Source organism: Symphodus melops (genome assembly GCF_947650265.1).
Source record: "Symphodus melops genome assembly, chromosome: 13".
In the NCBI taxonomy this organism is placed as follows: domain Eukaryota; kingdom Metazoa; phylum Chordata; class Actinopteri; order Labriformes; family Labridae; genus Symphodus; species Symphodus melops.
In genome coordinates, this window is record NC_136703.1 from 15,875,027 (window position 1) to 15,893,606 (window position 18,580).

General features: G+C 42.0%; 1 protein-coding gene across 16 annotated transcripts in view; it reads right to left on the reverse strand.

Annotated features, from left to right (window-relative positions):
- Positions 1-18,580, reverse strand: part of LOC306833597 (ERC protein 2-like) — a 141,293-nt gene that overhangs the window by 97,179 nt on the left and 25,534 nt on the right. For all 16 annotated transcript variants that reach the window (XM_079358958.1, XM_079358957.1, XM_079358959.1 and 13 more), the window contains one exon: positions 12,091-12,258. In XM_079358958.1, the coding sequence (XP_079215084.1) occupies positions 12,091-12,258 (168 nt within the window). The remainder of the gene's footprint in view (positions 1-12,090; positions 12,259-18,580) is intronic.

Below are 18,580 nucleotides of genomic sequence, written 5' to 3' on the forward strand. Positions count from 1 at the left end.
GAATCACTTTCATTTTATGTATTTTTCATTTTAAATGAATGACAGACATTTGCTTGCAGGGGTTTCATATCTCAAACAATAGGTAGACTGCATTTCGGTTAAGTTAATAAACATCAACAAAAGTAATTTGTATATTCTTTGTAGGGGGTTTAGAATAACCAGTTTGTAGTCCTTGGAGTCTAAACATGATTAAAACAAGCAGAGATGTAATGGAGAAAAGCTTTTGAAACATTATCATGGCCGTAGCTCTGGCAAAAAAAACAAAAAAAAACAGTTTGTTTCAGAACAAAACCGCAAACCAGGTCGACAAGTCTGTCTTCCATCCAAACTAAAAAGTCGAACTCTGTGGCCTACAGGGAGTCATTTCTGCATAACACAAAGGAGACCAGCACGGAGCGTGACCACCATAAAAATACAATCATTGGTAATTTGAAATCTCTTTTGGACCAATAAAAATACTAAACAATAACTGGTTACCCCTTTCTGAAAGGCAACTCATTTCTCTATGCTTGTCATCACTGCTGAAAATATGACAGGGACAGTTGTAAAACTCAAATATCTTGGCTCTGGCACATAAATGCATGCCATGTACACACACACACACACACACACACACACACACACACACACACACACACACACACGCACACGCAGAGATACTCACACAAATACATAGAGCACAATAACCACAAACTGGACGATGTGCAGCATCGGGTTTACTTCCCCAGGGAAATCTAGGTCAAAGTCAGAAAGAAACGATGATGAAAGACTCTAAACTGGAAATATCAAATTGCTATTTCAAGTCCTCTTCAATCAAAAACTGTCATCCAAGTGAAGCACATGCTTTTTAAACTTAGCATTTTATGATTGTTGTAGATGTTACAGTATACTTAAACATGTAAAAACTGCATGCTTCTCCCATCTCTGGCCATTACAGCTTGTTGATTCTTCAGTTTAATAAAAGACTTCCTCCTGAAGTGAGCACTCAGATGTGGCTCTTCAAAGAGAAACACAGCTTGGGTTTGACAACTTCAGGAAAGACAGTGACCTTTTTCAGTGTGAGGAGGGTGTGTGTGTGTGTGCACTTCATTTAACCCCCCCCCCATCCCACCAACACTCCACACCACCATCCCCTCTCTGGGAAACTGAGCAACAACAACCGCGCTCAGAGACTCTGGACGCTCATATACTGTGTGACCTGGCACCCCCATGTGGTGATTTACTGCAACAGGCTCGTTTAGCCAACACACTCAAACTCCTGCGCTAACTTTCAAAGAAAAATGTGTTATTGTGTTTTTTTTGTCTTTGAGCCATCCACTGTGTGAGCTCAGCAGATAACAGTACAACGAGAGAGAATTTAGACTCCCAACGCTCTTTCAAAAAGCGAACATTATATTTAAGAAATGTTTAGACTTAAAAGAGCAGCTGTGGCTCAGTGGTACAGGAGAGTCGGTTGTCTTTTTGCCAGCAATTTTGGGGGTGTGATACTTAGCTCTTTCAGTTACATGTTCTTGAGAAGGAAATCGAACCCCAAATTTCTCCTGCTGCATGAATGTATAATATTGATGGGTAGTTGGGCACTTCCTCTTGCAGCCTCTGCCTTCAGTGAGGGAATGTTGGATGAATGTTGTGTGTAAAAGTGCTTTGAGTATTCAGAAGACTAGGAGAGTGCTGTACAAGTCCAAGCTCATTAGCATTTCATTTCGGCTCCGATATGTAATTGCACGATTCGACTTTTGCATTCTATCTTGTCATAAGTTCTTTGTACAAAAGTTTCATCAGAACAAGGTCCGGAAAGAATTAACCGCACCAATTACACCAAACAACTCGCACTACATTCTCACAGCTGTTCTCACCAGGTCTCCATAGACGGTTCATTCGACTGAACAACAGTGCAACGTGACACAGAGACCCTTACAGCAAGAAATCACACCTCTCCCCAAATTTCCCTCAGATGACCTTCCTGATGTCACGCTGCTTTGCCTGAGGAGAAATTACTCATCTGTTATCGAGCCGAACGACGGAGTACGGTGACTTCACAAGATGAGTTGTGCCCGAGAGAGGAAGGGAAAGAGAACTGAGGGTCAGGGAGCACGATGCTCAGGATCTGAAATCATCCGCACTTTTCTGAACAGGGGAGAAGTAAAGGTCTTTCTAAATTTTCTGAGAGAAAAGTTTTGCTTTTTTTTTTTTTTCTTCTAAATGTCACAACAAAGAAGCAAATAGTTCTCCCTGATGACGTACTGAAAAAGAGGCTTTGTCTGTGCTCTTTTGAGGTTTTTGCCAACACTTCTGAAAAAAAAAGAAGAAAGAAAAGCCTGGGCTCAATTCAACACAAACATGTATCTGTACCTGCATGTGTGCTAGCATGCCTGATTTTCTTCTGTGCTGTTCCCTACAAATGTTTGCCTGCAAACCAAAAAGGACGGTGAACAGGTAAGGCTCGAGGCTAATGAGCCAAACGGGCAGGTTGTTGCCAAACATCAGCAGAGGGAAAATATAGTCAAAGTCGGGGGGGGGGGGGGAACGAAAGAGACAGGATTCTCTATGGGTATCACTTTGATTACCACTGAGGCCTGAGAATGTCTCAGCAGCTTCCCCTCCATGGGCCCAACAGGAGTTTAGCTCCCTACCACCAGTGCCAGTTAAGAAATACAAAGGTGCTCTGTGTCCTTTGGATACACACACACACACACAAACTCATATGGATGCTAGCAAATCGGCATATAAACGCAGAGTGAAACACGGAAAATGTTCGAGAAAAATCCCCAGTTGTTTGTTCAAACACATGGTCTCATCGATAGAAGACAGTTATTAACCTTTATTCTGAAACATTCTATGCAGTTTACCATTATGGCAAAAATATCTGAGAAGCCTGTTAATGAGGCCCGCTCTCTGTTTATTGCATAAACATATTTGCATATGGTAACAGGAGACCCAATAGGCTTTTCTAATTCTGCTCAGTCAATTGTAACATGTGGCTTATTCTGAATACACAGTACTGATCTCTGAGGAATACAAACATAAATTACACACACAATCAGGCTGTGATTATTATCATGAATGCTGGGTCAGGTTCAGGCAATGTGCGGTGCATATTGCACTTATACATATAACAAGCAGACATCCTCCCCCTCTTCCTGCACATTCCTGCAGAAAGTCATTCATACACAGAGCCTCCACTGCATTCATACATACCAAATAGACATCGATAAACAGACACACACACACGCACACACACGCACACACACATTTGCAGACACGCTGGGAAACAATAAGAAAAGGCAAAGTGTGTGTTGTTTTCATAGCGATTTCTTCTGGTCGACCACGGAGCTCAAATGAGCAGGGAGAGACTTCTGCAGACCCTGAGCTGCTCAATGAAGACGGATTGCACTTGTGCAAGCAGAGCTGTACGTGAGTGTGAGTGTGCGGGCCAAGTTGATCCACGTCCATGCTCTTTAGGCTCAAGACCTCTATCTCTGCCCCCCTCAGCTGTGGAATGCTGCAATGATTGCTGGATAATTACCCCAACGCTTTATTCTTCTGCCCCAGCACCATTAGTATTAATTATTCATTCTTTTCTTTTTCTTCTTTTTGAAAGAAAGAAAGATTGAATGACAACGATGGGGCCAGCCAGTGGGGAACAAACTGTTGTAGCTCCTCAGCAGGGCTCACATTATAGAGATCTGGTCAGACAGGTCAAATAAATCATATTGTACATTTACATATTAACCCAGAGACAGACTCAAACTGTGACTCATTTCACATGAGAGGGTGAAATGAGTCAGTTTTGATACTTTAGTATGAAATACTAAGACTTGACCACTGACGCCTAACCTACAGGTGAGGTTTAAACATCAGGTAAGTCTGAATTGTGTCATCAGGATGCAGTCCGAGATTCATCACACGTCTGATTTCTTTAACTGAAGTGCAAGTGATGCGTTCAGGAAGAAGGCTTTAAAGAGCTGGAGCGTGATATTTGGCCACATACGAGGTTTTGTCTTGACTGATGTGCAGCCTGGCTCCAATCAGCCATCCTCAGGCGCTCACCATTAACCCAGGCTGATTGCTGATAGGAGCAGAGTAGGGGGGGGGGGCAGTTTACCGGAACCTCACATGTAACAACGGGCTTATCTGTAACTATGTCTCTCTTCTGTGATTGGTCAGATGGAATCCATTACGATGAAAGGCATTGGTGGTCCCATCTTTGATCTGTCAAGATCACACACACACACAGGAAGGTTCAGAGGATCTTTGAAACATGCTATTCTTACATTAACATACACTTCAGATATATGTGCAGTGTATCCTGCAGTGAATGTAGGTCACGTATGTCTCTCAACATCCGTTAAGATGGTAAATCCTCAACAAGCTTCAAATGTCAGAACACTGACATGTAGGAGGTCGATGCAAATTTCACATTTTTAGGGTAAGATTTGTGATGATGTGGTCCAAGCAAATCTGGGGATTTCATGTCATTTGACACAATTGACCTTTTTTTAAGATGGCTACCAAATGTGAGTGTTTTAAGGAATCAGTTACTTGAAAAAAAGAAAAGAAAGTTTCTTCATAAAAAGTTCCTCAGTTTTGAAACCTAAACTCAATTAACACTGTGCTAATGCTGAACTAATATTTGCTTTCTATCAACAAGCCGCACTTCCCCTCTCTATCCATCTGCATCAGACTCAAAAGTGTCAGTGTTTTTTTGTTTTCGGGGCGGTGCATAAAACACGGGAGGAGGGAGAGAGAAAAGAGAGAGCAGGGTCTCTGATGGATTTTTGCACTATAGCTTTCCGGTTCTACAGTAAGTTGTACAAATGAACAAAGCAATAACTGGAGACAGTCATTAGACGCTGTGCATCTTCTGATTCATCAAGGGACATGGACATTGGGGTATTTCATCGAAAACAAAAGGCTCTTTAAATGAGGAAAAAAGGGTCCGACTAAAGAGCAATGGCTCCACAGAGAGAGAGAGACATCAAAGCAGGCGAAAGGAAAGCGAGGAAATGTAGAGGGCCAGAGAACATCTCTATTTATCTCTCTATCACTCTCGCCCGACTTTTCCCACAATCAAAGGCCCCAGCCGTGCCGATGAGACTGGGCCAGGCCCAGCGATGACACCCAGCCAGAGCAAGTGTTGAAAGAGTGTGGCGGAGGGAGCACTGACACAGAGCTCGGCCCCCCTGAGAAAGGACCTGTGAGACTCTATCATAACTAACAGAGATCCTTGTGTACAGGACATCCTTCTGTTAAGACACACACACACACACACACACACACACGCACACACACACACACACGCACACACACACAGACACGAAAAAATGCCAAATGTAGCCCAGGCAGTTGTAATTGAATCTCTGTCTGTGGTTACTATAGGAAGGGAACCTGATAGGGGACACTATACTACTACACAGCAAGCCTTCTTTTATAAAGCATGAATATGGATTGAGACGACCACGATGTTTGAACATGAATAACACATGTATGCCAAAACCACACCACAACCGGAGCTGCACGTCTACCTCCCACACCCCTTCCCTCCCAGATGAAGAAAAAAAAAAAAACGCATGGGGCTGAAAAAAATAAACAAATAAATACATCATTATGCATTGGTCACGGTCTCACAGAGCCACGTCTCCAACAGAGCAGCCACTGTGTTATGGTTCGTAAGACTGAAAATATCTGCACTAACAAATCACATGCATTTTCTCTTCACATTTAAAGGCCAGGTCCTGATTATTTTAAGTAAAATTCCGCCTCTTACTGTTAGGATCAATGTAAGGCTCAATCTAGACACATGACATCATGGTTACATGCTGTAAGTCATGTTGAGTGTCCATGAAGAGGCCCAAAGGACGAGGTCATCTTGTTAGAGCGACAGTAATCTATACATGCCGCAGCAAAGTCTCCGAAGAAATGCATTATTTCATTGTACCACTATGTTAAATACTTGGTTTTGATTGGCCAATTTCACAAAACAACGGTCTGAGATCTGACGTCGCCCTCTGTCTGCGGAAGATTCGAAATCTATTTTTTATTTCAAATTGTCAACGGCCCCTTCTCTTTTTAACATGCATACAGTGAGCACTGAGATCATGATTGACAATTGATCACACACCGTAGCACAAAGAGTTCATGAGCTCTGGTTGGAAATTGTTCTCATGCTCTTATGTCAGTTTCCTTCTGCATACAATACGGCATTGTAGTGCTTTGTTAAGCGGAGCGATTGACTCAAATCCCAACAGTCAAGAGGCCTGCAAAAAAGGCCTCAAGGTGAGCCGAAAAAAAACAACATTTTCAAAGCTCAACATTTCAATCATGTAGATGTAGATATTATTTATGCATTGTTATCTCCCCTTTGTACGGACAAGCTACCAAGCTCTGTTGAAGGAGAAGTGCCAGGGCCTTTTAGAGCGCCCTGCTTCCTTCTTCCTCGTCTGTCTACGCAAGTGACAGAGAGGAAAATAGAAACAGGGCGTCGGGATGAAAATGGTGAGCCACGTTGTGTTGCATTGCTCACAGCACTCCAATATACAACAATGAATTAAGCTGATTTAGTTGCTGACACTCACTCGTGTCTCACAGGCTGTAAGGCCTTCCATACAAAAGATGACAAGACCTTTAAAAAACGTTGATGAATTAAACTCTCTCACAGCGAGACGGTGACGAGACAGCCCAATGTGAGCCCAAAAGCATCTCAGTATTGTGTGACACAGGAAGTAAGGCACAGGTGGAGTACTTGTGTTTTTAAGTGAAGAATGTAAAAACAAATCGATACATGACAGAACGTGAAGTAAAAAAAACAACCCAAGAGAAAACCTGAGCAACCATAACAACCCAGAGTCTGTGCAGAAAGGTATGATTCAGATTCAAATACTAAAGGACTGCAACATGAACGGGATCTGAAACTACAGTTTGATACAACTAACAGACGTCTTTGTGTTGTTGTTTTTTTTTTTGTTTTTTTTTGGAACTCTTTATTTAGATTTTTTCAGTTTAACATAGAACATTGTCTGAGACACGATCTGTTGTTGTTTTTTTTAACATCTTATTTCTTTTCAACTTCAGCCTCTTCCATTTTATATTGCAGCCACATAAACATCCGTCTGACTGCTTTCGCTTAGTTCTCCAGATGTCAATTCCTCATGAGCAGGAAAAGAGCAAGTTTGTACGCACACACATTGACACACACAGAGGCCGAAAAACACCCAAAGGCAGAAAAACCATTCTGATACACCGGCTGACCTGTCATCAACATGTGTCATCATCAGCATCCCTATGGGTGGTGGGGAATTGGACCTGTTTGAAGTGAGGATAGAGAGCTTGTTGTAATAACACAGATGCATCCTCTAAAACCTCAACGCTGTCCAAGGGGATAACACGTGTGTGTGTGTGTGTGTGTGTGTGTGTGTGTGTGTGTGTGTGTGTGTGTGTCTGTTATACATATTGACTTTTTCCATCAGTGGGGATTATATACAAGAGATTAATAGGCTCATGAACTGTGTTTAGTTGACTCATTTAGAGCTGATAATTTTATTTGGAAAAGGCTAGGCAACTTGATAATCTTTTTTTTTTTTTTTTTTCCACATCACCTCAAATATCTTCCATCTTTGGAGGGGATTGTGTCATGTAAAAACAGTCCTCCTTATTTAGGATAATGCACCCTTGATATTTAGATACAGGATGTATCAGAGAAAGCTCCATCCTGTCTTGGGAGGACTTCAAACACCTGGGGACTGTAAACAACCTTTTTTACAACCCGAATACGATGATTAATATGACATAAAACTGGAGGAGAAATACTGTAAATTATGCTCTAAAGTTACACTCCTGTCCTTTCTCTTGTAAAGAGATTTTTTTACTTATTGTGTCCAAGAGCAGAAATATACTCTTAAAGGTAAAAGAGGATGAGCCAATCTACAGTATGGCGACTAGGCCAGTTTTCACTGAAGCTATAAGTGACATTGAGGGTGTTTACACATTAAGCATTATTTCTCCTCCTCCCCTTTTCCCCTCCTGGTCTGCATTCACATCAGTAATATCTTCTGTACCTGAGTACACCTGTGTATGTAAACAGTCCGATACAGCAGCATGCACTTAGTCGGTTTGCAAATCAGCCAAAAAACAGAAAGGAGAAGAAACCATGGCAACCACTCGGGAACTGTATCCACACTGTTATTTCTGAGACGCCAATAGTGACCTTCTTCCTACGTCCACATCTGCCGTTCAGCTCAGAGGATGGAATGTGACCGTGCTGCATGAATACATCAGTTTTTGAAGCGACAGGAGCCGTTTAGAATTTCTTCATATAGCGGTCCACTTCTTGTCTTTGAGCACGGTTGCATTTACAGCTCCTAAGGATCGTTCTCAGGTACACATGAATCATGCCCCAGAACACCTCTACCAGCGGACAGGTCACTATGGTCAAACTACCCTTATTATGACTTCTGTTTGTAAAAGTTATCATGTAAATTTTTTTCTAGATAAATCTTGTCACATTTTCGAAATCGCAATACAAAGTCAGTTCAACCAAATTGAAAAAAACAAGTATTGTCTTGTCTGAAGATTTTGTAGTAATAGTTTAAATCCTTGATAAAAAAGACATGACAGGAATTTCATTCTGTGGTCCAGTGAGCAACAAAAAAAAAAACACACATTGAGAAAATCTATCTAACCACTTTTAATTTGTAAAAATAATACCCTGCTCACATGCTAATCAGAGCTCACCACGATCAGTTTCATTTGAACTACAGTTTACTAGAGAAATACATCCTACAGTAACTGTAACAATGTAGAGAGATGGATTTATTCCTCATGAGATCAAACAGGACACAACAATGTTCCTGTGTTCTATGACTTTTTCAAGTATGTCTTTTTGTTTCATTTCGGCTTCATTGTTTAACTAAAACTGTTTTTTTCCAATGTGAAAACTGGTCGATACGTTGTTCTGGTAGATTGCTTTAAGTTACAGTTACAACAAATGATATCGTGTTTTCATGTTTCTGTTTATTCCAGAAAATGGACAATAATTGGAATGAGCGTGGTCACCTCCAGTGTTTTCATCCCGCCCAGGATATGGCAGCTTAGACGATTCTGTTGTGCGAAACAGTAGAAGAGTTTCTTCTTGCTTGTCACAAACTTGTCAGCAACTTGTACCCAGATGAAAGAGGAGTAGGAAAATCAATTGCAACAAATGACCAGCCAGAAAAGGAAGCTATGTGTGAGGAGAGGAAGGTGTTTGAGATGGCAGCTGATGATGTGGAGAGGATGAGGAAAGCCTTCCTTCAGGAAAAAGAAAAATATTCAGAAGATGAGGGAGGCTCTGACCAATGGGGCGGACATGATGCCACAGAAAACACCAGTGGAAGATGAAATAACACCAGGTAAAACTGGACCAGTAAAAAAGGCCACCCAATCCAGTACCAGACCATGCAGAAAACATTTAGTCAGAAAATATATCCTCGGCATGTAGACTTTTCTGACATGGGAGTTGTGATACTTTGTGCGAAAACTTCAAAGCCTACAGTTACCTTTCTGTGTTTTTCTTTTGTGAGCAGTTATTAAAGCCAGAAAGTTAACCAAAGTCAAGATGCATTCCTGCTCTTCTCTTCAGACTACACACTGCAAGTTTTAGCTTCCGGGGACTGGTGCAAAATAGAACATTTGGAAAAACAATCCGATTGTGGTCAGCGTATGCAGACTTGCAACGCCTCTGGGTACCAAGTGTAATTATTTTAAAAATTTTAAAAATCCAATTAAATTAAATGAATTTCATTCATTCATGCACACGCTTGAATGAACTGTGTCCTTACATTCAATGAAAACATATACTGTCAGTTGATTTAAAGATACCTGAAGATGGTGTGGACCATATTCCAAGTTGTGCTCTATCAATACATGGTTTTAAAAACAAATTCTCACATTGAGAATGAGGACGAAGGCTTTAGCGATTGGAACAAAAATAATGTTAAAGTCAAATCATGTGCCTGAGAAAGAAAAAAAGGGAGAAACAGACATCAAAACAAAGAGTCAAAAATCCAAAAATCAACTAAATGGCAGGCAGCATAATTATGCTAAATATTTGCAGGGTCCCCATCCAGTGTAATCTCTCTTTGCTCCTGCTGGAAGACGAGTGTCGACTGAGGCCTGCTGTACAAAAACTCAACTGCACACAGCAATGAATATTAGAATCTCATATGAATAAAAGGGAAATAGAGAGGAGTACTGTAGTTCAAAATCGAAGAAAGGTTGCATCCAAACTGAAGCGAGTGCTTAAATCATGACGTGTTTGGCCATGAAATGAAATAAAAGTTCAAATTGAATATGAATGAGATTTTAATTTTAATAAGCAGAGAGTCCCATTCATCTGCTGAGAAAAAAACAAAACATTAATTGGTCCAAAAAAAAAAAAAAGAACTATAAAAGGGGCCCAGGGGAGTGCACATAAAGGTCATATTTAAACGTGTCCCACAGGAACAAATGGAGGGTGCACAAACAAAATAATGTATTTGAACATATTCTTGCACGCACATACACACACAGTGATGACACGGCCTGTGACCTTTAGAGCCCTTCTCTCATTAAAGTCACAAAGGGGAGGGTGGGAGGACAGAGAGGGGAGAGATCTAATTTGAGGACATGAGAGGAAGAGGGAAGTTCAGAAGGGACCTTTATGTGTATGTAATTGGTCTATGGAGGAATAACCAACATGAACACCACAGGTGGCCACAAGCTCTGTCTAAACGGCTAACCTTATAAAAATCATTAAGGCCTCTAAGACATGCAGTGAAAGTGTGTATTTGTGTGAGAGAACAAGTGTATCTGTATGTGTGGATTCATATACAGTAGATTTTGTATTTGAAGCTGTGTTTGCTGTGCTGGCAGATGGCAGATGTTGCTTTTACGTATCTGTCACATACAAGAACAACAGATTAAATGAAGAGACGGAGGCGAGATATAAGGCCAAGATTAAAAGAAAAATGGGCTTATGATAAAAAGTTGGTATAAAATAGGACCTCTTCTCTTCCTTCCACCTTTTTTTTAAGATGGATTGTTATAGATTGTGCAGGAGGTGGGAGCTGTGTCCTCCATGGCACGGCGCTCAGGCATGACACTTTGGCCATGGCTACACACACACAAGCGCACCGTGGAGAGGAGCGCACTAAAGGAGACGAGCTTGGGAAGAGATGTGCAACCGGCAAAAGAGGAAATCCCCAGTTCAAAATGTTGGCAAAAAAATTGGGGAAATAGGAAGACATTAACGTCAATGTTTGTTTTTTGAGGGTTCAGTGACTGTGAATGTCCTGTTTCATTGGGCTATGACTCCTCCTGGCGACAATAACAGCAGCCATCTGTGCGTTACACTAGTCACAATCCCCACAATGTCTTTTAGATTTGGTCATTTGCAATGCGTGTACTAAATCATCCTATTTACATTTCTCCTCACAGTATTCTGAACACTACGGTAGAAATGCCCCATATAGCAATTAATTAAATCAATTCAAATTCAAAAAACTTTATTTGTCCCTGGGGAGCTAGTCGAAGGCACACAGAGCAGTAACTGAACGACCGTGCAGGTATACTAATTAATCAACCGTATTTAATAGACGACACATGCCTTGCACAGTTGAAAGACGAAATCCTCACTGTGTGCCATCAGCCGATCAGCTTGCACTTTCGTGTGTGGGTGATATCCAGTTTAATGTTTTGACACACTCATACCCTTAGTGTAGTCAAACACATGAGCTTTGCCAAAAACAGATCCCTCCTTCTTTTGGAAATATGCTGACAAAATCACAACCTGCTCCGTTGCTAGGCGAGAAAAAATATCTAAAAAAAAAGGCAAAACGTTCAAGTTTTAAGGAAGACACAGACTACAGAGTTTAATTATATTTTGTGAGGAGTTCCTAAAAATTTGATTATTACTGTTTTTTTGTGTAAATTCTGTTTTTTGAAAATCAGGGTCAAGCCACTACGTCTGAGTAGATGTATTTCTGATTCACAGGGGAAAAAGTCTGATATGCCCTACGAGTCTGGTTCCATTAAATGCACCACTTGCAGATACTTTACGGCGATTTACTCACTCACCTTCTTCTGCAGGACATTAACCTTCCTCTCCTTGACATCCAGCATGTCCTTCATGTCTCTGATCTCTCCCGTGAGCGTGCTCTTTTCGTCAGTGAGGTCTTGAAGCTGTTTGGTCTTCTTGGTCAGAAACTGCTCCTTCTCCTCCAGACGCACACGCAGAGCATCTACCTACAGAGGACGAGAACGGGTGCAGACAGGCAGATAACAAGTCAGACAGAACGAGGGCATATCAAGTGTTCCATATAGGCTGAGATCACAAGGGGAGCTGAATAAAGCTGCTGTACAACACATTATTATACTAACTGACAGATAGGAAAGACAACAACAGTGCAAAGATGTCCAGATTTACTGAAATACAAAGAGACGGACAATTAGAAACACTTACATGAGACTAGAAAGAGAAACACAAGAAAAGGATTATGAGAGCTCACATCGTGCCTATTTCTTTCCCAATTCTCAGTCAGGTGGCCCACATCATGTTATTTAGCACAAGTCCCGACATTTCTTAACACATTTACTTGTTGACATTTGGAAGTAGTAAAAGTTCAGCGCCCATGACATGAACCACAGCGCTGCAGTAAAAGATAGTGACAGAAGGAGCCTGGAGCCTGTCCCATCCGTTGTTACTGAGAGTGTTGTATGATTGGGTTAAGCACTGCCATAGATCACACTGCTCACACACTTCTCATTCACATTAAAATCCATTTCTGTCTCTGGCTGTGAGCGAGGAGATGATTGAGATCCAAGCTCGCTCCAGAACTTATTGGACGAGTAAAAGTGTTCTGCTTCAACGCCTTCAGTCTCTCACACACACACACACACACACACACACACACACACACACACACACACACACACACACACACACACACACACACACACACACACACACACACACACACACACACACTCACACACACTCTCAGCTGGCTGTCATTATCAGCCTATGTGATCCTACAGTATGTCGCTCTTCAACACCTGATTACATTTTTTAGCACTTTTTGCCATAAGTGAACCCTTATGAACTTGAGTAGGCGGTCTGCGTGTGGGTGTTAAATAATTCAAGAGACAAATACAGACTTGAGATGAAAGGAAACAGGGAGGGAGGCCTCGTAAACAGTCATTTTAACAAGCGTTACTTGAGGTGAACTTTGTGAAAAACGTTCAGAACAGGGTCCGTCGTTCTCGCCTTCTCATCTCTCAACTATTCCCACAGGATGCCTCACAAAAAAGACTGAGAAAGCGGAGGGGAAATTTAACTGAGTTCATCAACCTTAAAGCCGCAGCTGAGCTTCGGGGTCGCAGGGGTGTCGATCCCAGCTGCCGTTGGGCGAAAAGTTCCCTTACACCCTGGACTGTTGATATAGAAACACACAACCAGCTACAACCCACTTCAAAGAGTCAAAGGTCTGTGGGAGGAGACAACCCGGAGAGAACATGCAAACTCCACACAGAGAGGTCCTTTTTGAAGGGGATCCGAACCAGGAACCTCCTCACTGTGAGGTGTTAGCGCTAACCATGAACCAGTGTGCAGCCCTTGACCTACGATAATGATCTATGATCAATGTATAATAAAAATATATATATATATATCTCATAGTCAGTTGACTCATTCAACATGAAGCCTGTGTGTGTAACACACTGTGTGTGTATCACTCGAGTAAGAAAACGCAACAAGCTACTAGCGCCTAACATGACAACACGTTGAAAACAGACACGACTGAAAACCAAACTGATAGGAATGGTTGTGTTGTTTGTTCCACTGTTCAGCTGGCTAGTGTCAAATAAGAATGTGAAGTGCAAGCCCCCGGACACACAGAGGAGTCCTCTCACTCTGCAGCAGCGGCATTAGAAGCAGGCCAGGACCCCCAGGTGTAAGACGGTGAAGTATTTATCTCATATTGCACCTCTGGCAGAAAACCAGAGTGTAATACTGAGCCCTGCTCTGTCCTCCCCACTCCACACTGGACACACACACACACACACACACACACACACACACACACACACACACACACACACACACACACACACACACACACACACACACACACACACACACACACACACACACACACACACACACACACACACACTGGTGACACCACTAATCCTTTGAGAGCACTGTATGTTAATACATGAACATCATCCTGTTCTGATATCCATGTGCTGTTCTGTGAATGCATGTGTGTGCGTGTGTGTGTGTGTGTGTGTTTGCAACTGTTGGTATCAGACATTAAAGGTGGGAAGAGAGATGCCCCCCCCTCCCCTGAACCCCACCTGGCAAGGAGCAATTTAGCAAGAATGTAGCAGAGAGGCCTAACAGGAAATCCCTGCTGTCTCACCTGCACTGGTCCACTAAGCTGTGATAGGACAGTACAGACGCCCTGCTAATACCCACTTAAAGCACTCATTGCCGCTGCGCAGAGAACATGCAAAACACGGAGAGAAAGACGGAGGGATCAGATAAGGAGAAGGATGAAAGGGAGAAGGAGCAACAGAGGAAAGCAAGAAGAAGGACACAATAGAAAAAAAAAGTGAATACAGGTGTAAGAATTCTTTACATATTCAGCCACTGCTTCCCCTACTAGAAACCACTACGAGACCATCACATCTGTAACGGGAAATACTGTATGGCTTTATCAGCAGGCACACATGCTGAGATGACAGACAGCTAACAAGTCAAGGTGATTAACCTCTTGCTTCTCCTTCAATTTCCTTTCCAATTTTCCCTTCCCACTCGAGCTGCTCTCCCATAGTCGCCTTCCAGCAACTCCTCTCTCTCTCACCCTACGACGAATATCTTTCTTTCAACACTCCATCCTTCCAGCCACGCTCCAAACTCAACAGGAGTTTTCCTATTACCGTTTAAAGGTGTAGGTCCTGCAGTGAGACAAAGTGACATGTCCTTTTGACTAATCCCTCAGGTTCTAGAGCCAGGTTTTCTTTGGGACTGGCCCATATTCCATACTCTGTAGTTTAGTGGATTTGTGTTTCCATGTGAGAGCTTTTATATGTAAAACAACGCCTCTGTTTGTTCAGAGACAACTCATTCTGACTTGATTCTGTTTTGCTATCACAAAGTTTCCTTTGTTCAGAGTTTGAGGAAAAAAAGCAATAAAGTGACAGGTGAAGGAAAAGAGTGGAGGGGCCCACTAACATCCAGTCCAGCTCAAATCCAAAGGGGACATTTAAGATTGCACTGAGGAGTTTCTTTGATTAGATGAATTACAAACACATTTGTATCACAACCTCTTCCCCTGGACTCCACTAAGCTACCCCAGCCTGATTTTTAAAAATGACCTTGATATGTTTTCAAGTTTCTGAAGTTGATAGCTTAAGTTCGATGGAGTTTCGTAAAGCAAACACTGCCACGATATTTCACAAAAAAAATTGAATGCAACAGCTTTCTGCTTGCACACATGTACAGTATCTACCTGCTCTTAAACATAAAACCATGCACACACATTAAAAACGGGCACACACCCATTCTCCTTGATTTCTTTACACATGCCAAATGTGGATTCTGGACACTGGTTAGCAAAGTTAAACAGAGGTTTTGAGAAAACAACTTCTCTGTTTGTCCTCACCTCCCTTTTTCCTGCCTCACATTTCATCATAAAAGTTTTTCTGGCAGGCGAATCTGCAAAGGTATCAAGCCCAGCGTGGGCTCTGGGCTGCAGTAAACAACACAGGGACAATGAACGGCTGAACAGGAGACGATGTGGAGACCACAGCAAAAGGACTAGGAGCACGAAAACACTTGCATACTCGCACACTAACAATTGGACCATCACTCATTAAGTTGGGTCACAGTTTGACCAGAAAAAACATTCCGTAGCAATTTCTGGCTGGAGCTCTCTCTGACCTTCAGATATCAACATATTGCAGACACGCCGACATCTTTACTCATTTTCTGTGTTTCCCTTCAAACAAGAATTTCACTTTGTCTGACAACACCGTCACAGAAGTTGTTAAATCTCAGCAGTAGGTATGTTTTAGCAACATTTTAGCTTCATGACATCTTATATCCATGCACAGTCTGTCTGTGTGTGTGTGTGTCTGTGTGTATGTGTTTATGTTCACAGGTGCGAGAGGAAGTTGCATCGTCAAACAGCTGAATCAAGTACCTCAGTGCACACACACACACACACACACACACATATAGACACACTTACACTGCATACATATGCACACACACACACCCAAAAGATTTCCTCTTCATCTGAGCTCTCCATCCCAGACATGACGAAACTGGGGCGGAAATCTGTGCGGAAATGAGGGTTGTTCCCTGTCCCGGGTTTTATGTTGGTTGTCATTTGAGGTGTGTGTCATCAAAGGATAAGGCAAGAGCCGGAGCTGTGATCAAGAGTCACATCATGGATGGATCACCTTAGGGCTGACTGGGGATAATAAGCAGATGTAAAGTGCCTCACAGCAGGGACTACAAGGTGGAGATGGGGGCACAGTCCCGGTGTCGACTCCAACATCTGCGGATGAAACCTCAGCAACACAGCTGTCTGCCCACAGGCTACAGAGGGACCATGGGAAAGCACAGATACAAAAAGAAAGGACAAGGACAAACACAAGCACTCACACAAACTCCCAAGATACACTAACAAAAGGGTCTTTGTCGACGGAATGAATGAATGTTTTCTGCCAAAGCATGAAAGTCAATCATGCCATGCTTTTGGTTTTGTACCAGAGGACGGATATATGAGCCAGAAAGAGTAGGGGACTCACCCTGAGTACCATCAAACTAACCTTCACTGCGCACAGCTGCCTCAATCCAAATATCGCCCTCCATCCATCATCATTACCTCCTCAGGCAGAGATGGACACACACAAACACAGAAGACACACATACATGAGACACACACGCAGATGTAAAGGGAGAGAAGCTACAGGCGTTCCCCCTCATTAACACTTGCTCCGTCTTTGATTATTTTTCCTGATCATTTCCAGCACCGCACGCCAGTTGCTACATCCTGATTCCAGGGAATCCATTTCCTGTCAAACCGCACAGAACAGTCACTATGGCAAACATGTGGTCTGCAGTGTACAGTAGATCTGCTCTAATCTTGATTTGTACTCAATCAAAAGTCAACCCGCTTCTTGCTCCTCACTCTGTGTATCTGTGATTATGAACTGGGAATGACTGAGATCATTTATATTTATTCCAACACATGAGGGCCAATTCATGTTGCTGACGGCTCCAAAAATGTTAAAACCACGAACTCTTGGTCCAGTTTTTTTTTTTCCCCCTTTTTTTCAAACTTTTATTCACACTCTATTAAAGCTTCAATCTAACAATCATGTTGTAGTATTGAATATATAGAATATATAAGTATTATTGGTTTTTTTAATCTGAACAAGTGCCTGCTTAACATGAGTTTTTTCTTTTATCCCATATCAGTATGTGTGTTGGTATGAAGTCGCATGTAAGAAAAAAAACACGTAAAGAGAAGAGGAATGATAGGAGGCTTAAAAGTCCAAACTTTTATTAAAGTGTGCCTCACTAAAACTCCGTAGAATCTCTCTGACTGTTTTTGTGTTTGACAATTTAGACACCAGCAACACATCAGTCTGTGTGTTTTAAATGAACTTAGACTCCTCAAGCCCAGCCAAACTGAATGGTTGTATATAGACCTGCACAGCCGAGTGCTCATGCAAAAGCAGTCGGTTGTTATCCACTGAACTTTGTAGATCTTGTATTCTTCTTTATATGAAACACCAAGAGTAAATAATCATATCACCAATATGGATAGTGACACTACCTGAAACAATGAACGCTGAAAGGCACGACTTCACAGACTTTGATTTATTTTAAATCAAATGTGATCGATTGTAGGAAATGACTTTAAAAACAGATCAATGTTCACTCAGTTTATTGTGATAATTTACAAATTCCAAAACGCTGAGCTCTCAGTAAGTGGGGTCGAAAACTTTTCCGTTGTATTCTTGTGGCAAGTTTCAGTGAAAGTATTTTTGCACGTGCGTGTGTGTGTGTGTGTGTGTGTGTGTGTGTGTGTGTGTGTCTATATGTACATGAAATTAGCGGTCAGCGGTCTGAGAAAAGCAGTCTGACCCTAAGCAGAGAGAGAAGGTCAGAACTAAAAGAAAGGAAAGTATTGTTTCTGGCTTTCCCTATCAGCACCTCACTGCGTACTGGTTAACCAGCTGCTGACTGACAACAGACCAAGCTTAGCCTTCATTTCTTTAGTGCGTGTTTGTTTAGTTTCAAAACTTGCAAAAATAGAAAACTTGAAAACAAAGAGAGAAAAAAAAAAACACCCTCACAACGGCCAAAAACATTCATGGAGGATAAATTACAACCCAAAAAATGAAAATTGTTTACCTTTAACGCAACACGTTATTTGTGCTAATGTTGCAGCATGTGTATTTGTATAACACAAACGTGCCTGGGTTTTCTTTGTTTATGCAAAAGTAGCAGAGTGTACAAACATATTTGCCTAATCTCCTGTGTAAA